The 19,311-nt window shown below is 41.1% G+C and overlaps 1 protein-coding gene across 3 annotated transcripts in view; it reads right to left on the reverse strand.

Annotated features, from left to right (window-relative positions):
• Positions 1-19,311, reverse strand: part of ATP8A1 (ATPase phospholipid transporting 8A1) — a 228,475-nt gene that overhangs the window by 87,339 nt on the left and 121,825 nt on the right. For all 3 annotated transcript variants that reach the window (XM_043871058.1, XM_043871060.1, XM_043871059.1), the window contains 2 exons: positions 15,367-15,505; positions 10,565-10,629 (listed from right to left, as the gene is read on the reverse strand). In XM_043871058.1, the coding sequence (XP_043726993.1) occupies positions 10,565-10,629; positions 15,367-15,505 (204 nt within the window). The remainder of the gene's footprint in view (positions 1-10,564; positions 10,630-15,366; positions 15,506-19,311) is intronic.

The following is a 19,311-nucleotide window of genomic DNA, read 5'->3' on the forward strand; positions in this document are numbered from 1 at the left end:
ACTATCTGGAAATCTGTCTTCCCTCACTCATAGAAAAGATAGCATTATCCCTTCCCATATGATATGTGGCTCTCAGTAGAGAGTAGGAGGACAAATATTTATAAAGTTATAACTTAGACTGCTTCCTTTATCTCTCAATTTTCTTTATCTCTCAATTCCTGATATAACTCTTGAGCAGAAAATAAATTGAAAGTTACAAACTGATTGGCATTTCTCTCTTACTATCTATGTTTTTTGCAGATGACCACATAAATATATGTTAGACTTTAAGCTCCCATAAAGAACATAGAGTTACATATATATATATATGCAGAGTAAATAGCATTATGTGTAAATGGGACCCTCAGAAATAGTAGGCTGAAAACAACGATAAAGAAAACACTGAGGACTCACTTTGATGGCACATTTTTCAGCAATAACACCATCACCTTAGCTCCTTAGGTACTGATTATTTTTTAAACCAGATTTATAAATATTCATTGGCAGGGGGAAACCTTAGTTGACCTACTTAGTTTTTTTTTTTTCTTTTTTTTTTGTGACCGACTTAGTTTTAAAACCTACTATCAATTAACATAAGATGTCAAATAAGAGGATCTAAGAATCGTAAACTGACATATTTCATTAGCTGTTTTGGTGGTTTGTGGCCCTATCTCATCACCATTTAAGACCTGGGGTGTTTATAAATTTATGGCCAAATAATGTTTCATTCTTTCTCTGTTTTTACACTCTGAGTATTCACAACATAAAATTACAAATTAACAGAGTATTCCAAGGACATTCTTAATAATACATTATGACCATAACAAGTATGGACAAGGTTAGCATGTTCTTAAAGAGTAAGTTATGACTCCCATAAGAACAATGTAGATAAATCACTGGGTATTATTTTTTGACAATGTGTTATTGATTCAGAGAACCACAGGACGTTCCATATACCCCCATGCAACACATATATCAACTACTCCTTGACCGCAGGCTGTACGTTGTACATTTAATGTACTGCAGGCTGTACGCTGTACTGATCTGTACGTTGTAAAGATCATATACCTGAGAGTAAAGAGAAAGTATATTTATATACAACTGGTCCATTTAGTATTTATCCCAGTCAGGATCACTAGCTCTCCTGGACAGTTTCTGACCAAAACATCCGGTGTTTCTAAACTCCTAGGCTATATTAGAACATAACCTTCAAAAAACCTATTCATATAGAATCAAACCAACATAAAGTAATTTTTCCAAACTGGGTAAAGGCAGACAGAAGGTGAAATCATGGAGTATGTGGGAGAAGGGGAGGGTGGGATGCTTTGAAAGAACAGCACGGAAACATGTATATTACCGTATGTAAAATAGGTGATCAGTGCAAGTTTGATGCATGAAGCAGGGCTCGCAAAGCTGGTGCTCTGGGACAACCCAGAGGGGTGGGGTGGGGAGGGAGGTGGGAGGGGGGTCAGGATGGGGGGACACATGTACACCCGTGGCTGATTCATGTCGATGTATGGCAAAAACCATCACCATACTGTAAAGTAATTAGCCTCCAATTAAAACAAATAAATTAAAAAAACATATGGTCAAAGAGGTCTTCTAAAACAGCTTGGTGGAAAACAGTCAAGTGAATGAATTTAATCAACACATATTGCTAAACATAATGGAAAGGGAAACAAAAAAATCTTGCTCATGCCTTGCTGATAGGCAGATAAGAGCATTCCAGGGCAGGTGTAGATATAAAACACTGTAATTGAGGAAATGGTCCAATCTCCCAACAGGGTCATGCCATGTGAGAAAAGGTCAAAGGTTAAAGGATGGAAGAAGGTAGGAAGAGGAAGTTGTAGAGCTGGGTAAATTGCTCTTGGCCCCTGGGCAGAGGTTTGGGATTTGGGGTTATGATAGGTTCCATGAGGCAAATAATTCCTTGTAAGGCATCCAGTCTCGTTTGGGGTACCCTAGAGAGAAAGGCTGAGAAGTGTCTAATCTGGGTCCAAGTCTGTCTTGCAGTGTAGGAAGGAGGCATTGAGCAAAGAAAGACAAACCCCGGGAAAGGAAGGAAGGGTGCGGCAGCGGGTATAATTATATAATTTAAGCAGTTCTGTGGATAAAGGCTTTCACCAAAGCCCTCATAGTAATTATTTGAAACCACCACTGAAAGCCTCCTAAACACTTATTTTGAGTTTGGTATTAAATATTCTCCAGCGGCGGCGGTGACTCAAGTGCATGAGGAAGCGTCCTGGAGGAACTGGGTGGGCCGACATCCAGTCTCTCGAATGGCCTTCAATTCAGCCAGAAGAGACTGCTTAGAATATACAACCATTTTTTTGGGAAAATAAGCAAATTACCAAATCAACGGTTTGGAGAAAGTAACAACTGGTGTCTGTGGGAAATTCTTACCAAGAACCACAAAGAAAGCTAAGGTGGGGCCCATTTCGCTAATGATTTGAATTAATTCAGGCAGGAATACAGAGGAATCATTACCTACTGTGCTTCCTCACTGCAAATTCCAAAGGCACACCATTTCCATTATTTTCAACATCCATTAGAAAAAAATTCTATGTACAACTGTCACAGTAAAATGGAATATAGGGTCTTTTGCAAATTTCATAAATACAAGATCCCCAACACCGCCAATTCCCAGAAGAGCACCCCTTCCAGCGGCTCTGGAGCCTTGGTGGTAAGTAGGAAGGGAGGCAGAGACAAGTTGGAAAATCTGCGGCGGGGGGGCACGCTCCCAGAAGGCTTTTTTCTGAGACTAAGGCCCTGTTATTTCTGGAGAAGGAAGGGTTGTTTAAAAACAAAAGGAAAAACAATTTTGGGATTAAAGTCATCTCGGTCAAAATTCAGGATCCCACATTTGCTAATCCTGTGAACTCATAGTCTGTAGTTGAGACAAACATCATCATTCATGTAGAAATGGAGGCAAAAAGCAACGATATGCCAATTAAAAAAGTAAAAATGAAAAAAGGAACAGAGGCGAATGCATACAGACACACCTGGGACACAGCTTCCTGCAAACTGTCAATTTTATAACTCATCAAAAGATATGGGTGGCAGGGATGCAAAAAAGTCCCAAGGCACAGCAGTCTGTTCCCCTCAAAACTGCCCACAAGCTGTGAGGAGATGGCGAGAGGGTAGACTGGTTAGAAAGGATTTATCGGTAATTCTAGGTCTCAGAGAGCTCTTGAAAGAGCTCAGATGTTTAGCCAAAAATAAATTTAAAAAAAGAGAGAAAAAGACTATTCAAGCTTGTGGGAGGAGGAATTTCTCAAAACAGAAATACTATGAATTTGTGAACAACTTCACTTTGGGATCTGCACACAAGCCAAGATTACTGAATTTTGTTTAAGAAAAGGGGACACATTTAGTTTTTCTGAGACCAAACAATGGGCTTGATGGAACTTTTTCAACCACAAACTTGGGTTTGTGGCAGACACTATCTTAAATCAGAGGAAAAGAGAACAGATTATTTGTTCATATGTTATTTTCATTTTTTGTAATGTTTACATTTTCTTTTTTACTAAAGCATTTCTCTCAAATGTAACAAAGTTCGCTTTCTTCGCTGAGCACTACTTGAAGCAAGCTCTGTGCCAGACAGCATCTGAACGATCATCCTGCAATGGGACGGTACAAAAACATATCTTTGCTTCTGATAGGGACACATTAACACCTTAGAAGTTAACCTGAGCTCTTAAACACTTTCAGGCCAAAAAGCTGAAACAACTTTGCTAATGGTAACAGAGAATTCACAATTCTAAAGGTCCAAAGCTGGCAGTGGAAGAAAATTCACTGTGGTTTAAAACCTGCCTGAACTATTTTTCAAAGCAATACAAAATGTATTGTAGTAGACTCATGGGACATATCAAGACAAAACCTGAAGTAGCCTCAATTCTCCTTTTTCCCCTTCTTTTTCTGGAGCCAAGTCAATAACTTGCTTATTCTGGATTTCTTTCAGAAGCCATTCAACAGTGACTGGTTTCCCAAACAGTAAGGTTTGTCTGCATAATACATGTAAGATGAGCTTAAAAGGGTACAGATGACAACTTTACCATTTATGTCATGAATGCGTGTAAGTTATATTTGAAGCTTACATGGTGTTATAAAACCAAATTTAGCTAGAAAAAAATGTGCAATCCTATAAAGGGCTTTCTTTTACCATGGTGTTGAAAAATATATATTCTTATGCTTGTTAATATCAAATGTGGTTAACAATTCATTTTCTGCAAAATGTATGGGTGAGAGAAAACACTGGTATCCATAATCAAACCTAGGCTGGCTTAAGTTCATATTTGCAAATTAAGCAGAGAAATTTAAGTAGTGAGGGGGACAGCTATTTAAAATCACCTCTCATAGCACTTGGCAAAACGAAACTCCCCCTACCCTCGGGAATAAAGATGTTAAAAGAAATAATAATGATGATCACAAGAATGGTTCATAGTTCTTTTGTGCTTACTAAATGCTAGGCATTGTATTTAAAAGGCATTGTTTTGTTTAACCCCCACAACACCCTAGAGATGGGTATTATTATTACTCTTGTTTTACAAGTGTCACTGGAAACTGAGGTTCCAGAAAATTCTATTTGCTTAGACTCCAGAATCCAATGACTTACATACATCCTCCAGAGTTTGCTTAGCACCAGAGGTCAAGTTTACTTTCAAGATTGCGCATAATAGTGAAGTTAAAGTCGCTCAGTCATGTCCAACTCTTTGTGACCCCATGGACTATACAGTCCATGGAATTCTCCAGGCCAGAATACTAGAGTGGGTAGCCTTTCCCTTCTCCAGGGGATCTCCCCAACCCAGGGATCAAACCTGGGTCTCCAGGTTTCTTTAGCAGCTGAGCCATAAGGGAAGCCCGGGCATAATGGTATCTGCCTACTAATGTTACCAGGTGTAAATGTGATTGTCCCTGTAAAATCTTTAGTTCAAACATAAGCCAGTGTTTCCTTATGACTCTATCAGCCTTGCACAGAACCCTGCAGAGGCAGCAGAGCTTCCTTTTCACATAGTCAGATACCCGCGTTTTTCTTTGGGATCCATATCTGCTTCTGGTATATCGGGGACTGACCCCTCACCAGGCTAAATGTGAATGTCAACAGAAGCGGACACTCAGAAACAACTGCGCCCAGATGGTCAGCAGGAGAGGCAGGCAGGGCTTCTCAGGAGTTAAATTTCGGAAGACTGGAAGCCTTTGGACTCCGAGTAGAGGAAATTTATTTCTCCAAATTCCTCACATTCACATTTAACCATCATTCCTGTTGATTCCATAAATATAGAGCAATTTTCCTCTCTGCCCCTTTTTATTTCCCAGGGAATCCAGACAGTAGAAAAGAGGAGAAGAAACAATAAGAACAAGTTTACGGTCCAGCGCTGCCTCCCAGGACAGATTCCACAACCGTCCTAGGAGGTGCTAGAAGGAGGAGAGGTCAAGGTTACAAGTACATCATGTGAAACTCAAGAAAGATCATTTGGGCACCTACAGAGCTACTGGCTTGAGAAATTATGGCTCCTTCCACCTACCCAGACTTGCCAGACGAGGGTAGTGAAATCTTGAGCCATCTCAATGAAACAGTCTTCACTTTCTCTCTACCTTTTACAGAAAGTTAGATAATATCCATTAAAAAAATATTCTGGGTCACCTGAAGTGTTTTCAGAGATTCACAGAGTTAGAATGCTATGGGGGATTTGAATACTATAATCATTACACTCCTTAATATAACATAAACTCATTATACTACATTTTAAAAGATGTTAATTAGACAATGGGAGATTCCCGAGTTCTTAGCTCACATTTTTAGATGTTTCCAGTTTTAACAGATATATTTTGAACAAGTTACTTCATGGTAAGCCAAAAGTATAAAAGAGATGCTGGGGGATAAATTGGGAAATTGGAGTTGACATATATACATTGCTATATATAAAACACAGAACTAAGAAGGACCTACCACACAGCACAGGGAACACTGCTGACTACTCTCTGGTGGCCTTTATGGGAAAGAGTCAAAAAAGGGTGGATATACGTGTGTGAATAACTGATTCACTTTGCCGCACAACAACAACTAACACACATTATAAAAAAAACTGTTCTCCAATAGAAATAAAAAAAAAAGAGACACTAGAAGATCTCGGTCATCAAGCCAAAGGGGTTTCTGAGAATTTCATGGGGTCATTTCTGGGCATTTCTGTAGACTTAGGGAAGAAGTACACAATATTCTTCAAGCCAGTAATTTAAAATTCTTGCTTTAGCAGACCCTTAAGAAAATGTCTCATATGAATATCATAATCAGAACCCTTAATAAAATGGCTCAAAGTTACATGATAAAAAGCTACATGTTACGTAAATTACCTGCTTATTATAAACATCTAACAGATTTTGATCAACTTTACATGATAATTAAAGATGCTTATCTATAAAATCCTTACTTTCTAAATTAAAAACGTATGATCAAGCTTCCTAAGAACCTCTTTTGCTGACACTGGCAACATCCGGCAACAGTTGGGTAGGTAACTGAGTGAGAAGCCCCGGCTCTGCACCCAGGCATCATGCTTGCGGGGAGAGCTGCTCTTCTGGGAAAGAAGCTGGGAGTGTGCAGAGGCAGAAAAGTCAGACTTCCATATTAGGTCTGCAGAGCAGGATTTTAACATGGACTATTTTTCTACAAAGTTTTGTAACATTCATTTCATATGTGCTGTGCCCTGTGCTAACCATACCACTCCTATGCCAAGGGTAACACTGTCATTACCTCAGAGGCAGGACAAGTGGCTTAGAGAAGTTCTCTAATTTCATTTTGTCCAGAGCCCGCCACTCAGGCGGGGCAGAGCTGGGCCCTGACCCACCGTGCTACTGTACAGAGTGATGTGAGTACATTCATCAGAGTTGTGATCTGACAAAACTTTGCACACCTGCAATTTATTTCCTATTATGTTATTTCCTAAGGCGGTGTGTTTCTAAGTTCATTACCTGAATGTTAATCATTCTTTGTACTGATGGAATGATAACCCTTTTATTATTATCAGTACAAATGTGAACACAGAGGATCCTTTTCTTCTCCATGGCAATGAAAAATGATGATTTGCGTGGATTCATCCTAATGATTTGCCTGAAATCTCAGCCGTGGGTTGTATGACACGAGAACTGGAGGAGCTATGATGCAAAGTGAGGTTTCCTTTCCTGCTGAGAAGCAAATGAACTCACCGCAGCAGGTCTGACCCCAGACAGCCAGATCTGTTTAAAGTCACCACTTAACTGCCTGGGAGAAAAAGCCTCCTCCAGACACCAGTGCGAGAACCAGAGGCAGCCTGATGCTGGGCGAATCAGTGTCAGTCCGCTCAGCCATCGCGTCTGCCTGTGATTTTTCACACCCAAAGGACACAAATTGCTAAGGACGTTTCCAATCACTCTGCTCTTTAAATATCACATATGATCGACTACTACCACATCTAACACTGATATACAAATTTTTAAAAAAGGGAACCCTTAATTAAACATTATTCAGTAACCCATTTCTCAAATATTTATGGCTCAGTGGTAAAGACTCCGCCTGCCATTGTAGGAGATGTGGGTTCGATCCCTGGGTCAGGAAGATCCCCTGGAGAAGGGAATGGCAACCCAAGCCAGTATTCTTGCCTGGAGAATCCCATGGACAGAGGAGCCTGGTGGGCTACAGTCTGCGGGGTCACAAAGAGCCAGACGTGACTGAGCACGCACACAGCAGTGTGTCAGACAGCTTGCTGGAGACTGACAGAGACCGCAAGCCAAAGCAGACAGACGGGGTCCCTGCTCTCCTTGAAAACGAGCGTTCCCCGGAGGCCATTTATGTTTGCTCCTGTAGCAACGGGAAGTGCAAAAACCTCTGAAGTGTCTATTAGTTTTGAGTTACCATCTTGGAAACTTCAGAATGAAAATAAATGCCTCTGTCTTAACAATACAAGATTCGGCGCACAGAATATTTTCGGCATTTCAGTTTTCTCTTTTTGTTTTTTTTTCTCAAGATTACTGTTTACATCATTTGACACTAAAAACACTTCAAGAACATTTGGATGTGTTTATCCAAGAGTTGGAGAAAAATAATGAAGCAGATGAAAACAAAAGGAGCCATGCCTGCACTCTACGTAAGGTGAACGCCGAAATCCAGACAAAAGGGGAAGTGTGTCAAATCCAGCATGTGGTCGACCGTGCTTTCACTTCCGTCTCACAGGTCCCACTTCTGATTTCCTTCAAGTGTCAGAAAGTCTGTGCATCACGTTTAACCTATGATGCTGACAAAGGCCTAAAGGTCTATAGGGATTATGGAAACGTTTACACTGAAGTTTTTGCAAGGTTGTGAACAACTGCAGCCCAGTTCTGGAACCACCTTGGATGGCTCGTCTTCCAGGGACCCCGGTGGGGATGTGTCCCTGAACTTTCCATCCCATCGCTGGCTCTGTGCCCATTTCCTCTTCCCTGACTCCTATCCTGGTCCCCCGTCTGTGCCCTTCCAACTCGCCAACTGCTTCCATACATTACACCTCTCTTAAGAGGCTGATGAAGTCACACCCCTTGCCTATGAAGGCAAAGTCTCAAACCTGGCCTAGCTTTCCACAGTTGGCCTGAGACTACCTCTCCAGGTTTAACCCCCTCTATCCCTTTTTAAGGGGTGCCTTATAAACACTGTGCCCACTGTTAAAACGAATTGGGTAGCTTCATACGGACCATTATAAAACAACTGCTAAGATATATCAAGTGAGAAAAGCAAAGTGCAATATCAAGGAGTGTGGACAGGATGCTGTAATATGTGTTTAACAACAAAGGATGTGTCGACTGGCATGCACATAAATCCCTTAGATACGGCAGAACTGCTCTGGATGAACACACATGACTGGGACCAGTGGCCATCCCCAGGGAGGTAATAAACTAGTAGCTTGGGTACAAGGTGGGAGATCCATAAACAAAAAGGTCCTGCTATATAGCACAGGGAACCATATTCAATATCCCACGATAAACCAAAATGGAAAAGAACATGAAACAGTATACACACACACACACACACATATACATATGTATATACATACATACATTACATATGTGTGTGTGTGTATACACACATATATATGTATATAAAACTGAGTCATTTTACTGTACAGTGGAAATTAACACAACATTATAATCAACTATACTTCAATAAAAGAAAAAAAAATTAAGGCGAGAGATTCACTTTTTACCATCTGTATTTTCTCTTTTCATAACTTTGAAAAGTTTTACATTCTGCGCCTAGGTTTATTCAAACAAAACATACTTAAAAAATTATAATCTTGTGTTCAAGTTTAATGCTCCTCCTTCAGGCCCCCAAAGAGGAACCTGACTCGCACTAACTTTCTGCTTCCGCTCCTCTGACTCGGTTACTCACGTGTTACTCACCTTTATGTAACTAAATGCCACTTATTTTGCAAATAGTTACTTAAACTTCATGATATTTTCACAGCAAGTTATCTACCTTACTTACCTATTTGTTCTGCATTATTACTTGTATGCAATTTACTTCTCTTAATATTTGTAAGCTTTTGGAGGGCTGGCTTTGTTTATTTGTTTGTTTGTGTTTTTAGGATTAAAGCCTGGTTCACAAAAAGCACTTCTCCAATAATTAGAGGCATAAGCAGGTCCCATGATTGCAGACTCATGTTATTCCTCAGGCTACAAGGGGCTCAAAGATTTCACAAGAAAGGGAAGTGCATCACAAGGCTTGTTTTAAGCACAATAATAAAGAAGAGATCATGATTCCAGTTTAAAAATCAGAAACAAAGTACTTCCTACATGTAATTTGCTGTCTATACCCAAGTTCTAAATATCTACTTCTTCACCATCCCTTCCACAGAGCTGGCCTCTCAGCTTCTCCAACATCCCTACTTATCAGGTTTCCTCCTCTGCTCTTTGCGTCACAATGGGTATTTCAAGCAGCTGGATATCACCTTTCCTGTTCTGTCTTCCACCTTAAATTGTAAATAGTCATCTTTCCCTTAAAATATTTACAGGTCATGACTTACATTTTGGGGGGTTAACTTTTATCTATTATACTCCTAAAATAATCTTTCCCCTCCTTTCCAACTATAACTTCATGCGATCATAGTCATGAAAACAGACATACTAGGAATTTCTATTTCAGCTCTGAACTCCAGACTTTAAAAAAAAGGCTGACTGTTGGCTATTTGGTGTTGTTCAATAGCTTTCACATTTTTTGAAAAAAGAAGCAAAATATTCATACTGAAATACTACATATATAATATGTAATAATACTGAAATATACAAAATACTCAGGCAGATACAAAGGAGCTGTAGTCACTCAGCAATCTCTTGACATAATACTTTTGTAAAGCAGCTTTTTTTTTTTTGGGTCTCACAACATTTAGCAATTTCTTTTAGCTGTTAGAGACACAAAACTCGCATCTGTTTACATCAGTGATTCAAAACAGTGCACGTTTGTTCCAGCAGAACGATAGTAATAAGGCACCTTTCAAGCCAGGAAAACAAAATATCTCAACAGTTAGCTGAATATAAAACGCAAAGTAAGTTACTAAAAGTCTTTCAAAAAGATAATCTTACTTACATCAAGAGAGCCTTCATTTATAACAATCATTCCCATGTTCTTCCTCAGAAGTTTGCAGGAGTGTCCTATGTCCAAACAGAGTAAATTGGTTGATATAATTAATTTCTCTAGAGAAAGAAGGTGAAGATGATAAAATGCTAAAACTACAAAAATTCTGAATTTTATCTATATTATTCGGCAAAATTAAAATGCTCTCTATTTTAACAGGAAAGATGGCAGTCAACTGTCTTCTAGACCTGCAGAAGTTTGAAAAAGAAATACTCTTGCTTGCTATAAAAGGGGGATAAGATACAAGGACATCACCTGACAGGTTAAAGCTGCCATGATAAACGAACGTGGAAAGACAATATAGTAAGGATTCTCACTGTTCTGAAAACTGATAAACGCATGTGCACACCCGTCATGAGGACCCACATGGAGAGCAGAAGATGGGCCAGGGCTTGTTTCGGGAGAAGGACGCAGGAGGTTGCCTGGGCTTCTCTCGGGCCGCTGATCCCACCGCGACCTCCCTGCCCTTGGACTGTGACCACAGTCTCCTCTCTCCTGCTTTGCTGTACTTGGAGCAGGGCAAACGCACCTGCTGATCAAACCGGCTCTGCCCACGTGACTTGTGTGCCTATAGCTGAAGGTGGCTAGACAAAAACAGGCAAGCTTTTTGGCCGAGCTCACATTTAAAACAGAACCATCTGCACTCAGTCCTCTTGTGATCTCATTCCTCAGTTTTTATTCCATCCCAAAGAATGCTCAAACTGCCGTACAATTGCACTCATCTCACATGCTAGCAAAGTGATGCTCAAAATTCTCCAAGCCAGGCTTCAGCAATACATGAACCGTGAACTTCCAGCTCTTCAAGCTGGTTTTAGAAAAGGCAGAGGAACTAGAGATCAAATTGCCAACATCTGCTGGATCACTGAAAAAGCAAGAGAGTTCCAGAAAAACATCTATTTCTGCTTTATTGACTATGCCAAAGCCTTTGACTGTGTGGATCACAATAAACTGTGGAAAATTCTGAAAGAGATGCGAATACCAGACCACCTGACCTGCCTCTTGAGAAATCTGTATGCAGGTAAGGAAGCAACAGTTAGAACTGGACATGGAACAACAGACTGCTTCCAAATTGGGAAAGGAGTACCTCAAGGCTGTATATTGTCACCCTGCTTATATAACTTATATGCAGAGTACATCATGAGAAATGCTGGGCTGGATGAAGCACAAGCTGGAATCAAGATTGCCGGGAGATATATCAATAACCTCAGACATGCAGATGACATCACCCTTATGGCAGAAAGTGAAGAGGAACTAAAACGCTTCCTGATGAAAGTGAAGGAGGAGAGTGACAAAGTTGGCTTAAAGCTCAACATTCAGAAAACTAAGATCAAGGCATCCGGTCCCATCATTTCATGGCAAATAGATGGGGAAACAGTGGAAACAGTGACAGACATTAATTTTTTGGGCTCTTAAATCACTGCAGATGGTGACGGCAGCCATGAAAGTAAAAGATGCTCACCCCTTGGAAGGAAAGTTATGGACAACCTAGATAGCATATTAAAAAGCAGAGATATTACTTTGCCAACAAAGGTCCCTCTGGTCAAGGTTATGGTTTTTCCAGTGGTCATGTATGGATGTGAGAGTTGGACTATAAAGAAAGCTGAGCGCTGAAGAATTGATGCTTTTGAACTGTGGTGTTGGAGAAGACTCTTGAGAGTCCCTTGGACTGCAAGGAGATCCAACCAATCCATCCTAAAGGAGATCAGTCCTGAGTGTTCACTGGAAGGACTGATGCTGAAGCTGAAACTCCAATACTTTGGCCACCTGATGGGAAGTGCTGACTCATTTGAAAAGACCCTGATGCTGGGAAAGATAGAAGGCAGGAGGAGAAGGGGACGACAGAGATTGAGATGGTTGGATGGCATCACTGACTCGATGGACATGAGTTTGAGCAAGCTCTTGAGAGTTGGTGATGGACAGGGAGGCCTGGCGTGCTGCGATTCATGGAGTCGCAAAGAGTCAGACACGACTGAGCGACTGAACTGAACTGAAATGCTGACCATTCTAGAACTCATAAATCCCATTCAGACCTCTTTCTTGAACTCTAGACTCTCACATGGCGGTGCCTACTTAATAGCAGATATTTAGGTATAAAATAAACATCTCCAACTTGACATATCTAAAATCAGGCTCTTAACCTCCATCCAGAAAACTCACTCCTCCTTTAGTCTTCCTCATTTGGTTAATGGCAACTCCATCCTTCAACTGCTAAGGCTTGAAGTTACCTGGGATTCCTTCCTTTCTCCCACACTCTGTGTCTGATCTATCAATCCATCCTGTTGGCTGGACCTTCAAAAACACATCCAGAATCCAACCATTCCTCACCACCTCTATTTGACTACCCAGGTTCAAGCATCACCAGGTCCTACTTGGGTTAATTCAACAGCCTCTGGCCTTCCTGCTTCAATACTTGCTTTCCTTTGGGTCTATCCTGAGTCTAGCAGCCAGACAGATATAGTTTTTTTTTTTCCAACAGGAAAGACAGATCATGTGTTCCCTCTGCTGTGTCCAGTACCACGTGGTGGTTTTCCATCTCACTGAGAAATGCCAACACGGGACAGCCGTGTAGGCGGCTCCGTCCAAACTGAGCTCCGTCGCACCGCTCCCCTCTCCTCCTGCTCTAGCCCTGGGCATCTCTGTTCTTTCTGCAGGACAGAAGACGGCTCTCCCAAACCATTCCAGGGACAAGCTCCCTTTCTTCTCATAGGCTGTTTCTGGGCTTTCGCTTTTTCAATACTTCTTCCTGACTTCGTGATTTAAAACTGAACCCCTCTGGGTCATGCCCTATTCTCCCTCCCCTGCTTTATTTTTCTTTAGAACAATTATTGCCATCGAATGTGTTACGTATTTTTCTCATTTACTTTGCTGTCTGTTTCCCTGATGTTTCCCTTGCTTTTTCTTTTTATAGGAATGTATATGGTCTGACCAGAATCTGAGTTCCGATGGCAGAGGCTCTGATGCGTTTCGTTCTGTGTTCTTCACTGACGCCTGGCACCACAGGTACCGTAATCATTTGCTGAATGAATGAGTCTTACTTTCCTTTTTCTAGGAACAACTTTTAGGATTCTAGAAGTTCAGGGCAGCTAGAAACCACCACCCTTCTCTCCTTTTCATAGGTCTTTTCACACCGGCTACATATCCAGGACCATCCTGAGGACTGTGCATCTTCCCCACAGACCACTCTTAACCCCCATACATTCCCCTCTATCTGTCGTCACACGCTTTATCATATTTGCATTTTCCAGGTCTCCTGATTCTAAAGAATTCTGTTTCCTCATATATCTTCTTTTCATGTTGTCTCTAACGCCAGTGAAAATTTTTAAAATCAAAATTAACAACTTGCTTGGCTTGTAGGTTTAAATTTTATGGGCTAGGTTTCGTTTCTTTTTTCCCTCTTTTTGGCTACCCTGTGCCTGCAGGATCCTAGTTCCCTGGCTAGGGATCAAATCTGTGCTCCCACAGTGGAAGTGTGGAGTCTTAACCACTGGACGACCAGGGAAGTCATAGTTTCCTTTTAAAAATTAATTTTCCCCTATTAACATCAACTTGCTATGAATTGATAGTATTTATACTGTTTAATATAAATACTATATTTATAAGTATAGTATTTATCACAGAATATACCCTTGATTACTCACATTTCTCAAAGGAATATTAGCTAAAATCTTTTTTTTTTTACATAGATGATACTTAATGACTTTTAAAAAATGTGGTTTCAGCTTGTGAATATTCCTGAAATGGTTTCTTTAATTTTGGGAGAGTTTTAGGTGTAATTTGTATCATCAGTATCATCCAGAGGTTGATGTCAGGGTTCACAGTGCTCAGGCAACATACTACTGCTGAATTTGGGGGAAAAAAATGACTATTTTTCTTGCACATTATTGGTACTACAGGCCTCTACCAGCAAACATTACCTTTCTCCTCTGTTACAGACTGAGTTCTGTCCCCACCTTCCAATTCATATGTTGAAGCCCCAAGCACCAGTGTGACAGCATTTGGAGACAGGGTCTTCAAGGAGTTAAAGTTCCATGAGATTGTAAGGGGATCCCTCATCCAATAGGACTAGTGTCCTTATAGGAAGAGGACAGAAACCAGACGCTCTGTGAGCGTCCAGAGGAGAGGTCGGGCGGGGATACACAGAGATGTGACCGTCTGCAAGCCGAGAGGGGCGGCCTCGGGAGAAACCAGCTTGCTGACATTTTGATTTGGGACTCCAGCTCCTAGGACTGTGAAGTGATAACTGTCTGATGCTTAAGTCACCTAATATGCCATTTTCTATTATGGCAGCCTGAGCTGACTAATATAACCTCTTTCTGTAGAATCAGAATTAATTGTTAGATCAATGAAAACTGGCAAAACCTTACTTCCTATCTCAGAAATAACCTTTGGCCACAGAAACAAGTGTCAGGATACAAGCTCGCCATGATCCGAGTCTCCAGACTCCGGCGGACAACTGCAGAAAGTTCATCCACGTGTGTCAATTATGGAGGTGAATTAGGGGCAGTCAGAGTTCAAAGGTGAGAGAGGGCACTCTCTGGCTGCAAGAGCTAAAGTTTGGCTGTATCCATAATCACCGCATCTTTAAAGGGGGCGCTGGGGCCACCAGTAAGTAGGTAAGCTGGGTGAAACGACAAATAAGGAAACCTCAAAATACTAAATCTTTCAAATCTTGAAATATCTCAAATCTATTCTCTAAAATGTATCAAAACATGTTAAAAAGCACCATGACATAAAGTTTAAACTAGGTGAATTACCAATGTTAATGGCAGTTTCCTGCTTGTCTCCTGTAAGGATCCAGATTTTGATGTCTGCTTTCATTAGAGTTTCTATGGTTTCAGGCACTTGATCTTGTAATTTATCCTCAATGGCTGTAGCTCCCAGTAGTTGAAGATTCTGAAGAAAAAGAGCAGCAACATTTTTAAGATTAACAAAATGGTTTTGAGTCGTTAAGAACAAAACATTAAGGTGTTTTAAAATCACAGACTAAATGATAATCCATGAATTCAGTGTGAATTCCAACTATCCCATTGAGTTTTTTCTCTCAAGGATCCCTAAATTTCATCCAGTACTTCTTACAGAAGAGTGAAGCTACCTGACGCCTCCCTAAGGTAAGGAACTGATGCTAAACACACACACACACAAAGGTAGAAGGAGGGAATCAAAAACAGTTATATAGGAGCAGGCGGCTACTATGCAAAAATAAAAACAGAAACTATGGAAGGTCACCACAGTGAGGAATAATCCGACTGAGCTGGTTGAAAAAGAGTAAAGTTACATGCTGACGTTATTAAGTTACAACGGGATACGGCGTCAGGAAATGCAGACACACAATAATCAGGATGAATACAGGAGCAATAAGCCAGGTGACGGCATTGGCCTCCGAAAGAAAGAACAGGCTGAGTGCTGCTCACCCGGTTCCCTGTCTGTGCAGCGGAAGATCAGAGTCCATCAAAGATCTCTTGCTTATCAGATGGTACCTTTCGTGTAAGACGGAACACAACCAAAACACGCTGTGGAAAGCTGTTCCGATCTCGGACAAAGAAGAATGCTTTCTTCTCTCATCTTCCTAAGTGGAGGGAGAGGGAGAGCAATCTCCTGGCTGTTAGGGAACCCTGGCTTGCCAAATGGAAACAGGTAGTGGTGCTTTTGGGCCTAAATACACAGGTATGTGCAACGATGGACTAAGATTTAAACCTGTCTATCACGTGACCAGGCATTGACACCAGTTGAGTACCCTTCCCAACCGTGTTCTGCAAGCCACACCAACTCACTCTCAGTCTTAGGCATGTTCCCCATAAGCTAACCTCCAGAATGAACTGCTTCAGCATTTATCTTTCTTCTCAACCATTTGCTTCCTGCTTGCCTTCGTGTTTCATTTACACTATCAGACAAGGACAGAACAGATACAAGGGGAATTATTGCAAAGGATAGTGTCTGGGTTGGTAATAACGAAGAAGGCATTCCACTTTCTATTTTTTCTCTAACATTAAGTCCTATTTACTTTTCATCAAAATCCAAGTCTAAAAATAGCCCCAAGTCTTGGTAAGTATGGAAAATAAAGTTAAATATATATACAAACATGTAAAATCGAGAGTGTGTGTGTGGGTATAGTTGCTGAGTCTATTACTTAGGAATGTTTTTGGCTAGAAATAATAGGAAAATCTGACTAAAAGTAGCTTAAGTAAAGTTCCATAGTTCTTACATCATTAGTACTGAAGTGGGTATTTTGGGTAAAAGATGGTTGGCTTGACTGTATTCCCACTCATTCTCTAGATCTCTCTCAATGTCTCAATGTGACTGTCACAGCTACAACAACCACTCTGAAGATAAGAATAAGGAGATGAAACGAAATGTATCCATCTCTTATTTGAAGAGTGAAAGGGTTTATAAAATTCCTCAACATATTTCTAAATATAGCAACTGGCCAGATGGTGCTACATGGCCATCCGTAACTATCAACATTTAACTTTTCTAGACTTAGTGGAGGTGGCAAGGCAGAATGGGGATGGGAGGAGGTGGTAAATTAGCCAGTTTACAGTCTCTGCCACAATGCTTAAACACAGATGTGTGCACACACATTCAGCTCAGTTCAGTTGCTCAGTTGAGTCCAGCTCTTTGAGACTGCGTGGACTGCAGCACGCCAGGCCTCCCTGTCCATCACCAACTCCCGGAGCTTACGCAAACTCATGTCCATCAAGTCAGTGATGCCATCCAACCATCTCATCCTCTGTCGTCCCCTTCTCCTCCCGCCTTCAATCTTTCCCAGCATCAGGGTCTTTTCCAATGAGTCAGTTCTTCCCATCAGGTGACCAGAGTATTGGAGTTTCAGTTTCAGCATCAGTCCTTCCAATGAACACCCAGGACTGATCTCCTTTAGGATGGACTGGTTGGATCTCCTTGCAGCCCAAGGGACTCTCAAGAGTCTTCTCCAACACCACATGCATTAGTGTTTGTATATACATGCATGTAGGTATTTACATGTGTATGTATGGACAATAGATACACACATATCCCCTAATGCCCTGCTCTGACTCACCCTATAAGTCCAAATTCAAAAGCTACTCCTTTTTTGAAGTTTTCATTTACTTCTTAATTCAAGTTTTCCCCTCTGCTGTGCTCTGAAAGAACTCTGCTTTTTTTTTACACATCTTGGAAGTGTTTGTCACTGAGTCGTATCTGACTCTTTGCAACCTCACGGGCTGTAGCCTGCCAGTCTCCATTGTCCATGGAATTCTCTGAGCAAGAATACTGGAGTGGATTGCTATTCCCTTCTCCAGGGGATCTTCCCAACCCAGGGGTTGAACCCAGGTCTCCTGCATTACAGATTCTTAACTGTCTAAGCTACCAGGGAAGCCCTTATTTTATCATATTAAGGTTAACTGCTTAAATGTATGACTCTGGTAGTTTTGTTCAAAAGTAGGGACCATGTCTCCAAGCTCCTTGTTGTATAAATGAGGTGACAGAAGCTCAGAGGGGGGCAATGATAAACGACAGTGACATCCGGGTAAGATTACAGAAGGGTACGCTTGAGCCAAGATGTCCTGTATCGTCCGTCCCCTCCTTGTCCCTTGCTGTGAACGATGGCGCCCAGAACAACAGTCAGCTCTCATCCATGTCGGCTGTAGTAAGTGAAATGGGCATCGGTGCGTCAAGGGCTAGTGCTTCTTTATTCAAGTACTTCTCTACTTAACACCAAGGAGAGGAACAGATGGCGCTCTCCCTCTGGTTGCGGGCTGATGTCCCAATTTGGCAGCAGGGAGGGCAGGGCCCTGACTTGGGCATATTCCTTGTAACAACGCTGGCCTGGGCAGGAAGTGCTGACTCAAGGAGACCCTGCAAGCCCAGATGCTGAGGTGGTGCTGAAGAAGGGCTCTGGGGAGTCTTTTATAAAGAAAGGGAAGTTTTAAATGGAAAAAAAAAAGCATGGGCCATGTCTTATTCATCTTTATACTGTATCCCCAGAACACTGATAGTCAGAGTTTGATATATGTGCAGAGAGTGAATGACAAAGAAAGGAAAAAAAAAAAAACAAACCCAAAACACCCAAATCCAAATGTTCTAAAGTACTATTGCAATCTAGACCATTTTCCCTCCAATACACTCCAAATAACTTATGCAGCTATTAGATGCTCTTGATGGATGACTTCTTAGTATATCATATATACGACAGGAAGGCAAATTTCCTTCTTTAAAAACACGGCATTACTTTATTATCTTTAATGGGAAGCAGATTTGAAATCTATCAAAGCCTGATGAATAATCATCATCAAGAAGTTCAAGAATGAAAAGGAAGACCAGTCCAGCATCAACTATGCTAGCCTCACAACTGCTGAATTTCAACACTGAGACAATGATTTCATCAATTCTTTCAGCTACTCTTAGGACGTTAGTAGCTAAATCATTCTGGCCCACATCCCAGCAAAGACCAGGATAGAGCTGTATTCAAATGTTAGATATTCTACAGAAGGCATGATAAGATTTTTAAAGGATCTCATGCAGACAGTTGAGTAACACATGCTCTCAAAAATTTTAAGCCAAAAAATTAAATTTTTTTGGTAATATTTCACAAAACCCGGGGGTAGATAATATGAAAGCCAAGATGTGAATACATTAATTAGAAATAAATAAACAAATATATTTGTATATTTTCTAGTTCTACTCTAAGGGGATAAATGAGCAGAGGAAGCACACGGGTATCC

Source organism: Cervus elaphus, chromosome 17 (assembly GCF_910594005.1).
Source record: "Cervus elaphus chromosome 17, mCerEla1.1, whole genome shotgun sequence".
Classification (NCBI taxonomy): domain Eukaryota; kingdom Metazoa; phylum Chordata; class Mammalia; order Artiodactyla; family Cervidae; genus Cervus; species Cervus elaphus.